This window comes from Staurois parvus, unplaced genomic scaffold (assembly GCF_062004578.1).
Source record: "Staurois parvus isolate SC_StPar_1 unplaced genomic scaffold, SC_StPar_1.0 ptg000237l, whole genome shotgun sequence".
Taxonomy (NCBI): domain Eukaryota; kingdom Metazoa; phylum Chordata; class Amphibia; order Anura; family Ranidae; genus Staurois; species Staurois parvus.
Window position 1 is genome coordinate 6,297,054 of NW_028318033.1, and position 13,253 is coordinate 6,310,306.

General features: G+C 43.7%; 1 protein-coding gene across 2 annotated transcripts in view; it reads right to left on the reverse strand.

Annotated features, from left to right (window-relative positions):
* Positions 1-13,253, reverse strand: part of ZNF106 (zinc finger protein 106) — a 118,653-nt gene that overhangs the window by 59,804 nt on the left and 45,596 nt on the right. For both annotated transcript variants that reach the window (XM_089680260.1, XM_089680261.1), the window contains exon 4: positions 5,705-5,899. In XM_089680260.1, coding sequence (XP_089536386.1) covers positions 5,705-5,899 — 195 coding nt within the window. The remainder of the gene's footprint in view (positions 1-5,704; positions 5,900-13,253) is intronic.

Here is a 13,253-nt window from a genome sequence, read left to right on the forward strand (position 1 = left end):
TGAGATCAGCTTCCATATAGTGAAACAATCAAGACAACATCACTCCTCAGCGGTAGTTTCAAACCAATGGCCATACAACTCTGAAGGAGAGCCAGGTAGTAGATGGAAGTCCAAAGGGTATGCACAGCCGCATGTTCCAGAACCCAAGATGGCCGCCACGGCACTTCCGGAAACGTCAATACGTCACGTGCCCCGGACGCGTTTCGTCACATCCGGACTTTTTCAACAGGGATCCCTGTTGTATTGATATTATTGATGTGTTTATTCATTTAAATCAAGTTTGCTGTATTATTTTATATCTATCTCACCAGTAAGCTAATATTGGAATCTCCTGGCTGACAGCAGATTGGGGCTCGGGATGCAGTACTGTGCAGGAAGCACATACATGACAACTTCCCAGAACAGTCATGTCCCGCTCTGAGTAAGAGTATCTCTCATCCCTGCTCCTAATTACCATCAGTTTCCTCATCTGCAAACTAATGGTAATCCTTCGAGAATATGTAGCTGCCGTAGCTAGAGGTACTTAAATTGGCAGTGGTTAGAACTACCCGTACGTATCAGTAATGCCTCTGAAACTTGTGCAAATGCTTACCTGAAATAGGTGCAGGTAGTTCCTAAGAAGAAAAAAATGTGTTGGCAAAAAAGAAATTCGGGAGTTAAAATAACAAAACAAAACACACACATTCCCCTAGGTGGCTGAAGCATCAGCCTGAAGCTGCATCTGTCCCCCGCCGCTTCAAAGACCAAGACCTGAGTGATCAAAGACCACTGATCGCTCAGTTCTCTCTGCTCCTCCAGAGCTCACTGGAGCGCCAGGCTGTGGAGGGGGAGGAGGTGGCTGGCTCAGGCTCTCAGTGGTGTGCTGAGAGGCTGAACAGGCTGCCGGTCATAAATCTGGGTGGATCCTAATTTTAAAGTAAGGATCTCTCCAGAACCTAGACCGGCTCAGGGTCACAGGTATGCAGAATGAAATGCACTCAAGACCTACAGGTGAAGTAGGGCCAAAAGAGCTTTGGCTCTACTTCTCCCTTAAAGCAATACTGAATTCCCCAAATTGTCTCTTATTTTTCTTAAAGTGTATGTAAACTCTACCAAGCCATGAGAATGGGTGTTGCCCTGATTCATTTCTAAAACTGTGGGGTTCTTTCGGTAGGCATGCCGTCTTTGGTTACAGCTAAGTCTTTATAACTGAACCATCCACAAATTGAGATTAGACCTCTACACTCACTGTACAGATATGATTTCTGTGGTTATACAAACATGCCTGCTGGTGTGTGGTGGTCTGTCACATTTGGAAAAGCTTCTAAAATATCTGAGAGGTTAATGGAAGGTTTCTATATATTACCAGAAACAATTAAGTACTGTCCAGGATACTTTTTTTATTTGCAACATATAATTTTTCAGGACAAGCTTTCGGGGTATACTCTCTTCTTCAAGGCCCAAGCAGTACTAAAATATCTGAGAGAAGCTAAAACCTTTTGATTAGTACTGCATGGGCCTTGAAGAAGGGGGTACACCCTGAAAGCTTGTCCTGAAAAATTGTATGTTAGTGCAAATAAAAAAAGTATTGTACAGTACTCAATAGTTTCTGTCGCAAGTGCACTATTACAGCTACAATCACGGCTAACATATATCACCACTTGGTCTTTAGATGTACCAGACCAAGAGGATGCTAAATGTAACTATTACTATCAACTAACACACACAGGATAGTTCTACTGCCATAGGTGACCACAACCCCCAGTAGAAGAAACTGATGCCCATTATCTGGTATCTGGGTTCGTCCTCATCTGTCTTAAACCTACTCTGAACTCTCCATCCATTTTGAGCCTGCAGTACCTGCTACTATCTCTGGTTCTGATTCAGAAACCCAACTGTCTACCTCTAACAAGGGTGTGTTTAATGCACTGCTGTTTTCTGTAGGTATCCCAAATTTGTAGAAGGTTGGTTATAACATTACTGACTCAGTACATGCTACTCTGCATCTGAAGGATAAGCTTGTTATAACAAGCCCTGAGCTTTCAGAGTTCCTATAGCTGCAAAGACCTCTCCGCTACACCCACTATTTAGGTCATAGGATGAGTACAGGGAACAACCAGTAGGATTTTGGGCCCCTCCCGGATGTGACATCGATGTGGGTGCATGTCCTCAAACACAGAATGTGAGTTTGGGGACATGCACCCACACGGATGTCAAATTGGGAGCAGAAACTGGGTCCCAAATGACATGAATGAGACTGTTTGTACACAAATGCATAGAAAATTTGTGCATCCCCGTATGGGCAAAAGAAGGCCCTCACACAAGTGTACAATTAAGTTTGGCCATGTGAAAGAAGCCTTAGCATTCACTTAAGATATCCAGTCTCTCAGGAGCTTGGGTATCCCTCCTCCCCTATAAGGGACAGCTCCCACTGGTTACAAAGGTCCATGGAGCAGGTATTCACAAGAATACCTTCCTAGCAGTGTTTTTCTTTCCTCCCTGGAATCTCAGTCCTTTTCAGCAAGCGAAGGCATACAGGAGGTCTTCTTGAACCTAGTAGTTCCTAGCGCTACCCCTAAATATATGAAGGTGAGCAAATCTCCCCTCAGCTTGAGGGGGACTCCTCCTACTGAGGAATCACCAGATATGGGGCCTAATGTCCTTTATCCAAGTGTGCAAGTGCAAACGTGTGTGGATTTTCTTCATCAATAACCGCACGTTTGCACTTGCACACTTGGATAAAGGACATTAGCAGATTTCACTGCCTGCTGTATAATATTTGTGGTCGTCACAGACTCTCGGTGATTTATATGATTGCACTATTCACACACTTGTTTGCACTTTATATATTCGAGTATGATATAAGATATTTATGTTTCATGAGTTTACAGCACTGCACGTTTATGATTACGTTTACATTGGGACAGTTACCAATACCTTAAGTGCTAGCAGCTATTTCATTTTGCACTTTATATATTTGCGTATGATAGAAGATATTTATGTTTCATGTGTTTACAGCGCTGCACGTTTATGATATACATAAGCAGGCCATAGTACATTAATAGATGAGAAAAAGATTGCATCTTGCCAGCAGGAAAAAAAAAAATCTGGTCAGTACTGAACACCAGGGATATCTCTATAGACAAAATCATCAAACTTGGACTGCAACTAAGCCAATACTAGTAGGGTAAGATTTACTAAAACTGTTGCACACAGAATCTGGTGCAGCTGTGCATAGCAACCAACAGCTTCCCGGTTTTCATGTCAAAACCTAATTGAGCAAGGTGAAGCTAGAAGCTGATTGGTTACTATGTAGAGCTGAATCAGATAAGCCGAGTTTTTCAGCACATTTTTTTTTCCAACAGAAGGGAAACTACGGTAAGTACAGGGGTGGGCAGGGGGCTGCTGTCTCTTACCTGGCTCCGGTCCCACGACGATCCGGTCCAGGAAGCGCGGCTGCTCCTTCATTCGGTTCGTCCACTGGATGTTTCGCGAGGCTGCTGGGCTCCGCCTTCTCACCGGTGATTGGCCGCCAGAACTGTAGCTCAGGAAAGGCACACAGGCGGCCAATCACCGGCGAGGAGGCGGAGCTGAGCGGCCCCGCGAAAATCGAGTGAAGGAGATGCAGGTAAGTGTGCCGTGCTTAGGTGCTGCTGCAACCACATATGCTGGCTGCAGCAGCACCATACTGGAACAGGGGTCAGCAAGTGTCAGTGGGAGGAATAGTGCCCCATCATTGGTGTCACCGATACCAATGATGGGACATTATTCCTCCCACTGACACCAACGATGGGGCACTTTCCCCCCCCCCCCCACTGACACCAATGATGGGGCACTATTCCACCCCCCACTGACACCAATGTTGGGACACTATTCCTCCCACTGACACCAATGATGGGACACTATTCCTCCCACTGACACCAAAGATGGGGCACTATTCCACTGACACCAATAATGGGGTGCTATTCCCCCCACTGATACTAATGATGGGGCGCTATTCCTGCCACTGATACCTATGATGGGGCACTATTCCTCCCACTGATACCAATGATGGGGCACTATTCCTCCCACTGACACCAATGATGGGGCACTATTCCTCCCACTGACACCAATGATGAGGCATGATTCTTCCCACTGGTGTTCCCACCCTCGGCTTATACTCGAGTCAATAGTTTTCCCCAGTTTTTTGTGGTAAAATTAGGTACCTCGGCTTATATTCGGGTCGGCTTATACTCGAGTATATACGGTAAATCTCCCCCTAAGGTTGCTTTCACTGGTCTGTTTTTCTTCTGCTTTTGCGTTAAAAAAAAAAAAAAAAAAAGAGGAAGAAAAACATGTTCCAATGTATTCCTATGGAAATCTTCACACTGATCCATTGCGGGTCCGGTGCGTTTTTCAAAGTCCTCCTTGCTGCATTGCTGGTGCAGGTTTGGTGTGGTAAAAAAAAAAAAAAAAAAAAAAAAATACACCTCCCCATTGAAATCAATGGAAAACTACATTGTGTTTTTGGTGTGGTTTTTGAGTCGCATGTCTTTTTAAAAACGCAGTAAAAACGTGGCAAAAATGCATATACCATTATATAAACCTTTTCAGTGTCTGTGAAATTATACAAAACATTAAAACCCAAAATAAAGTCGAAAAGAATTTTTCTCCAATTTCTGAGTTAAATTCACCGTGCGATTCCAATAATTTCTGTGTACCTCAAAACAAAGAAAAACTCAATAGTGTATTATCCTCAAATAATAAGCAAAAATTAATTCATGAATATTAATATTAAATCAAACCAGAAATGTCTAATTATTTTAAGGGACGTGACGTTGGACGTTGCACGGAAAACCGGAAGTGGCAGAGCGGCCATCTTTAGTGAGGTTTACCACATTTGGCGTTCCAGGAATCTGCTTGAGGTGGAGTTATGAGAATAATTTGCAATTTTAAGGTTTTTTATATGCAAGCACAATTATTAAAGCTTGGATCTTTATACTATCAGAACATACTGCACTATATGGTATCATGGAGTATAAGAGGGCAAGAATATTGGAGTGAACATTTTGGGATCAGAAGGTATCCCTGTGGTGATTGGAGCAAGGTTCCAGTGGATCACTATTTCTTTCTGGATGTCTGGATTCATTTAAGGCTGGTTTATTATTTTATTAGGGTAAGAGTATGTGATTCAGCCACTTAGATGTGTACACAGAGTGTTCACGGAGGAGTGTATATATAAATATTACACAGAGTGTTTCACTATCACAAGTGTTCTCACATTTTTGTGTGTTTTTATTTTGCACAGAAATAATTAGAAATTTCTGGTTTGATTTAATAATATTATTTATGAATTCATTTTGCCTATTATTTATTGATAATGCACTATTGAGTTTTACTTTGTTTTGAGGTACACGACAATTATTGGAATCACACAATCAGAAATTGGGAGAAAAATTCTTTGGACTTTATGTTGGGTTTTTATGTTTTGTATAATTTCACAAACACTGAAAAGGTTTATCTAGTTGTTTTGGACTTTCAAGGGTGAAAGTGGGACTTTTTAGTGTTATTGACACAGGGAGTTTATTTGATAATTTTTAGAGTGTATAATTATAAGATACCAATTTATATTTCACAAAAACACATATACGTTTTTGACGAAGATCAGTGTGAAAGTAGCCTTAGTGTTTCAGTTATAGACTACAACCCATATAAATTAAAACAAAAATAATTCATATATACTTACTGGCTTTGTTCCCTCCTTTGGTTAATTAACTGGATGAGCTCCTCATCAAAGTATTCTTCATCATCGTCCTCCTTTGATCCCTCTTTGTCCCAGGCATAAACTTTATCCTTGTGTCCCTGGCTGGATATGTGCTTGGCGTAGGTCGAAAGGCCCACCACGGTCACCCTGCAAACCCGGCACTCATGGCTGCAGTCCCTGGGGATAGAGGCAAAAGAGGGGTGCTCAATTTTTCCAATAGGCATTGCTGAAAAAAGGCAGGCTATGCGGTGTCCTCTAAGAGCAGGGTCTCCTTGAATCTGTTGTTGCAGCACTATGTAACTTTCTGGCACAGAGAAAGTTTCTTTAGAGGGTGCTAAATTGCTTTATCTTGTTATTTTTTGAATGTAGTTTGAAGAAATCTTTGCATATTTAAAAAAAAAAATCCAGGATAGATTTCTCTCCAACAATTAAGAGGCAAAGCTTGTTGAGTAAAATAAAAAGAAAAAAAATCTTCTTTAATTGTTGTACTGAAAATCATGCCCATAGAGGACACACAGCATGCTGGATGGCAATCGAGGCAGGGGAGGTGGGTTGCAGAGCTAGATGTCTCAGCTCTGAAGCCCAAGCATGGTGTCAGCTGCCTCACTGACAGATTTCACTTTTATTTCTAGCATCACACTCTGCCCACGATCTCAGAAAGGCCATGAAGGGGGTGGGACAGCAGCCAATCACTAGGGAGAAACAAGAGCCTGGACAGCTGAAACGCAGGATGGGAATTTGAAAATTCCAGCCTCACAGCTGATGAAAGGGGCTGCTTGCTATTAAACACACCTAAAATGGCTATAACAACTATGCATTATGCTACAGAAGCACATGGGTTACAACAGATGGAAGAGCACAAACGGATCCTACTGTGCAGAAAGCTAATTGCCTACAGGATATATACAAAACAAATGTATATATCTGGTAGAAAAAGAATTTCACGTTTGCTTTTTATTCTAACTTGCTGTCCATGATGAACTAGCAGACGTGGTAACGCACGTGGTCAGAATAGAACTAGTTCCACAGGACGATGACTTTTGGCACAAAAGTCGGTGCTCCCTGTGGCTGTGCATGCAGCCTTGTGGTGCCATCTGTTGGTGTGTTAGAAAACTATTCTCAAAACGTTTGTGTGTGTATTTTTTTTTTTTTGTTACACACAGACAAAAATAAAACATTTTATTAGGAAGAGTTATTAATTTTTTTTCTTGCTGTCTGTGCCTTCCTATCCTGTGTAAACATCTTATGTACAGGAAGTAAAGGAAATTCATCCTAATGGGGACAAATACAGAAATACAACACAAAATTTGAACACTTAACCAATCTATTCAAAAAGCAAAAAAAAATAAATAAAGGTTGGGTATAGCCATAAGTAAAAAGGACAGTGTAGCCAGTAAAGCCTTTGTGCTTTCCTGTGAACTGACCAGCACTGAGGGACTTCAACTGAACAATATAGTGGATGACTGGTGAACAGTGCCAGGATCTTGTGTTCAGTTCCCACTAGAGAAACAGTCTGCATGAAATTGATATGTCAGCACAACTACAAAAGGCAAATTTTTGTTTTCTCTGGAGTTTGGATTTTTAGCCTTGGGGCACTCCCTGGCTCAAAAAAAAACAAAAAAAAAAAACAACCAGACAATTACAATACCACCCATAGACCAGCTCGACCCAAACAATCCTCAGTGTTGAGGGCAGGAATATACTCGGTGGGATCAGAAACAATCAGAAATAGAAATTTGGAAACATTCAACAAATAGCATTAGAGAGATCAGGTACCTAATGAGTATATTTGACCATATCACAAGAGTACCGAGAATAAAATTCCTCACGACTCCCCCCCCCCTTCCTAGGGGCTTGACCCTTCACCAATCTCCCACCATGTAGGGATATTTATGAGGGTTGAGCATGACATTACGCAGAAACGATACGCTCTTCGGCATTGGCAGTAGAGGATTCCAACCAGCTATCCCAAACTTTATGAGATTTATTAGGACAACCTCGGGAGAGGTATGTCATATTATATAGGGGAATCGCTGCATTGACCAGCTTCTTCCAATGGCCTAAGGTGGGTGGGGGGGGGATTTGCTATAAGATTTCACGGTCAACACAATGGCCTTCCTAGCATAAAAAAAAGGAGTAGACTTTGTAATATTTTGGTAGCCCTAGAGAAAGCCAGCTGGTCGACCAGACCCAGTAGGCAAACTTACACAGTTGAGGGGACAGACATTGTGGTGACCGAGCAAATGAAGCAGAGGACATCAGTCCAAAATGTTTTTATATGGTGGCAGGACCAAAAAATGTGGAAAAGTCAGCAGGGGCGTCTCCACACCTCCAACAGTTGGGCTCTACGATAATTTCTATGGAGGCGCTGCAGGGTGTAGTATGCCATATGAAGTATTTTGAACTGAATTAGCCAATCTCTTGTAGCTACCAGGTGGGTAAAGGGGTATTCCCAAATGTCTTCCCAATCTTTCCCATCCAGCTCCGGCACCTCTGCCTGCCACCTCTGTTGAAGGGACTCAAGACCAGTATAGATGGAGGGTAGAATAGCTTTATAGACTGTGGATAGAGGTTTAGTTAGGTCATCAGCCTGTAGTAGGGTCTGCAAATCATCAGAAAGTAAATGGAGTAGGTCCGCCCAAAACTGCGAAGAATAGGCATGGCAGAGTTGCAGGATTTAGAAAAACAAAGAATTTGGGAGGTCGTGGAGTTGTTTCATTTTATCAAAGGTGATACTATTACCTCTGCCACTGATATCTTTCAAATATTGAATCTCCTTAGAGGCCCAAAGACAGGGGTCTGGGATGGTTAAGAATTCAGAGAGCTGCGGTATGAACCATAAGGGAGTATATGGCGACCAGGAGGCAGAGGCCAGAGGGGTCATAGGGATGACAAGTCTCCAGGCCCAGATTACAGCCTTCATGGAGGATGTGAGGCAATGAAATGGGAGTCTAGGACCAGGATATAGTGGATTTCTAAAGGCTTCATATGAGCCAATTTAAGCGGCTTCAAGGACCACTAATGCATTAGTGTCCTTAGTGCTGACCCAATTATGCGCATAGGTAAGGCCGCAAACAAGTATTTGTACAGATCTGGACCAGGCCTCCTTGCGTCCAAGGCTGACAAAGTATTTTTTGTTACTAAATCTCGGGGGGCGAGCTCTCCAAATAAATTAACTTATTAGAGAGAGTGGAGATGACAAAACATTTTTTTGGAATCCTGATCGGAGAATGCCGCAAGGCATATAGTAACACAGGCAATATTTTCATTTTGACTAGATTTATATGCCCGTTTATGGTCAAGGGGAGATTATCCCAGGCCCTTAGCCTTATTTCAGGGGAAATATTAATGCCCAAATACTTCACGGAGGTTGTCCACTGTAGGGGGAGGTCTGGGTCAGCTGCAGCTCGGGTGCCCAAGTCTATACGCAAAATTAGTGATTTGTTCTGGAGTTTAGATTTAAAGAAATAATTCACAAGGGATAATAGTGGAGATTTACTAAAACTGGAGCACTCAATCTGGTGCAGCTGTGCCTTTTAGCCGATCAGCTTCTAACTTCAGCTTGTTCAATTAAGCTTTGAAATTAAAACCTGAAAGCCAGTTGGTTTCTACACAGAGCTGCACCAAAGAGTTGTGTGTGATGTGTTGAATCACACACCACATTGCCCCCTACAGCAGTCGAGAACTGCTGGAGAGGTAAAGCGCCCCAGTAGTTGTCCGTTCTTGTGTGAATGCAGCCTTAAATACACATGCCTGGGCTAGTCCCTGGTACAAGATTCTCAGCCTATGCACATTGCTTCATACTGACCAAGCTATCCTTTCTGAAGTACTGCTTTAGCAAATCTTACATTTACATGTGTAGGGCAAATTAAAGTGTTACTAAAAAGGTAAATTTTTTTAAATGAAAATATTAAACATCTTGGTCGTGCCCAAGATGGTGCCGAAAACAGGTGTGTGGCTGTGTAGTTCCCTTATGCCGGTCGTTATCCTAGCTTCCATCCCGATTGAGGAAAAGTGAATTTTGGCTGTCTAGCTTCTCCATCACCTACTGCACTCCTGGGTGATGACCAAGGGCAGAAGAACCAGCCACCCCGCCACACAGCAGGTCCAGTGAGTACTGAGGCCTTGGCAGGGCCTTCCGCCTCTGCCACCTGTGCCACAGAGACACAGACAGACAGCCCGAACTCTGCCTCATCCAATTTTGACTCACTAATGCATGCTATTAACACTTGCCAAACTGCTCTTACTACTAAGCTCGACCATGTGCAAGCCAACATTGGTTTGATCCACCGAAACCTTGACCGATTCCGGAAGTGCATCACTGAGGTCCAGCACCAAGTGTCTGCACTGGAAGATGTGCAAAGAGACCACAATGCTGACCTCCACACATTGAAAAGCAAAGTGAAGCACCTTGAAACCAGAGCCGATGATGCAGAAAACCATAACGGACACAACAATCTGTGTATCATTGGGCTGCCCGAGGGCGCTGAAGGCTTTGATCTGACTACCACTGCAGACACTCTCCTGAAGACCTGTCTGCCCAGAGCAAAGATTTTGCCCTTTTTTTTGGTTAAGCGCGCTCACCACATGCCTGTAACCCGCAACCCACACCTTTATTTTTACTGGCTACGTGAAGCCTGAATCCAAGATGACCTGCTGTTTAAAAACATCAAGCTCCCTGTGTATCCGCCTTACTTCGTGGAGACACAGTACCAACAGAAGTCCTTCGATAATGTTCGGGCCAAATTACAAGAGAAAAGCCTCAAGTATACCATGTTGTTTCCTGCCAAGCTAAGAGTTCAAGATTGCGGCCGAGGGCACTCTTTTACTTCGCCGGAGAATGCCGCATCCTGGGCCGAGACTGTCCGAGACTAGTAATTTCTTCTGTTTGGGATCTTCTCCTTCTTTAGTATGCTCTGCTGCATTAGCTTTGAGGGTCTGCTGGCCTGTTCTGTTAATGCTGTGATAATCCGTTTGCCTGCCTCATGCTCTGGGGGACTGTGTTGCTGTTCCTTTCCTGGGAGTCAAGTGCCTAATGAGGTGGGTTTTTTCGACTGCTCTGGAATGCTGCAGGATATTGTTCCCCCCTCCATGCTGTCTTTTAGAGCCTCAGGCTCTCCACACAGATTACATTTACCGTTCAGCTATACTTAGGGTTTAACTGTACACGTTTAAGTAAAGTACCCCCCCGGTTTATCTGGGTGACCTGAACCACATTTGTTTGCTAGAATGTTTAAGGTGACCCCTTTGACTGTTTGGTGCATTACACCACGATTCTTGCACATTTGCCCTCAGTGTGTGGCTTGCGAGCTTGTTTGGGTTTTGGGATGAAAGCCCTCCTCAGTTCTGCATAATTGTAGTTATTTGTGGGTTTGGGTTTTGTTTTTCTGTTGCTTCTTCCACGGTAATGATTTTGCGTCTGACTGTAACATTTGGTGCTATGCTGCTCCATGTGCTTTTCTGGTGTATCCAGGTCTGGCCTCTCTTTCCCCTACTGCTAGAAGTGTATGCTCCTGTAGATTGGATGGTTATTTGCCCTCATGTCACAGCTTTGTATACTTTCTTGGAATAGGAGGAGCTTAAATTCGCCTGTCAAGTGATCCCTGGTGTTTCAATTCGTGAAGACGCACGCCCCTCACATTTGTATATTCCAAGAAACAAATCTCCTTGATAGAAAGATCGTTAGCTTTAAAAAAAAATGTGGGCTTAGGCACCATTGTCACTTCACCTACTCTAACTTTGCCGAGGGGTGAGTGTCTTGGTACAAAATCCCTGCCTTTTAAATTGATGGCCCTCATACTGGACCCAGATGGACGGTATGTTATTTTACATGCACAAATTGAATGTACAATAATGATACTAGCTGGCTTGTATATATCTATTACCACACAAAGTGCCGACCCTAGTGGCAGAATATGCTACTGACAATATTGAAATAATGAGTGACTTTAATTTGGTCCCTGACCAGGGTGTGGATAGGCTAACCTCGGAGGGCCCTTTCCACTACGATCCCTCTACCTGGGTAGAGAAATATGGGTTGATAGATGTTTGGCGTTGGAAACACCCTGATACTCAGACCTATACGTGCCATTCTGCATCTTACAAAAAGTGTTCTCAAGCATTGATTTGGCGTGCGTGCGTGAATGTAGGGGGGGGTGGGGTTTGTCCTTCCCTGGGTCATAGACGCCTCTATTCTGCTGAGGGGAATATCTGATTATGCCCCATTGCTTTTGCGAGTTGGCTTGTTGGTTGACCCTGGATAGATTTTGAAGGCTCTCTAGGTTCTGGATTTCTGATGCTAAAGTTGAACCAAAATTTAGGGACCATCTCATTGCTTACTGGAGTATCAACCCTGACTCTGCTACTGGTGCCACGGTGTGGGGTGCCTTTAAGGCCTCCACATGGGGGCATTATCAGTCTCTTTTTGCCCAGGTCCAGAAAGAGAGCAAGTTTGACTTAGCTAGGGCTGAAGCAGCAGCTACCGAACAGGAGGCGTTATATGTCCGCAATAAAGACCCCCACCATTATGCTCGATTGTAATCCCTTACTACAGAGGTTCTCCTCCGAATAGCTCTGACTAAAAAGAAACTTCTTCACCAGTCCCAGTGCATTTTCGAGCAGGGTGAGAGGAATGGGAAACTGATACTGTTCAGAGAACACACGGCTACTGCCAGTATACCATAAATTCTAGGCCCTGCAGGGGTCATGTTCTCCTCTCCAATGGAGATTAATGGCTACTTTGCTTCATACTACCTGTCCCTGTATAGCTCCTGAGTGACATATGATGATAGTGAACTTTACTCTTATCTGGCTGAAGTAGACTTCCCAGTCCTCACCTCCTTACTGTGACAGACTGGACTCCCCTATTACCATAGAGGAGGTGCAAAAGCCTTTGGGAGTGCTCCAGTTGGGTAAAACTCCTGGTGCTGATGGGATTCCAGTGGAAATCTATAAAAAAAAAAATTAAAAAAAAACTTTTCGGAAGAATTGCTTCCTTGTTGACACTCCATGTTGGTGAAGTTATTGGGAGGAAAAGTCACTTCTGGATTCGATGAGTGATGTGGTGGTTGTGGTGATCCCGAAGCCTGGGGAAAAACCCTGATGTGTTCCTCTTATCACACCATCTCTCTCTTGAATGCGGATGCGAAGCTTCTGTTTAAAATTCTGGATAACCGGTTAAATAAGGTAATTACATCCTTGGTCCGCCCAGACCAATTAGGTTTTATGCCTGGTAGGGGTACGGACATCAACATTAGGCACCTTCGTACCCATTTGGCCCTGGCTACTCCGGATTGCTCGGGGGTGTTGTCCTCTCTGGATGCTGATAAAGCCTTTGATTTTATTCAGTGGGGCTACCTCTGGGAGGTTTTGACTAGATTTGGTCCCCGGTTTCTTTCTTGGTTGCAATTGCTTTATGCTCACCCGCTGGCATGGGTTTGGACTAACAGCACTCTCTGCATCCTTTTCTTTGCTTCGGGAGATGCGCCAGGGGTGGCCTTTGTTCCCAGGACTGGCCTTTGTTCCCAGGACT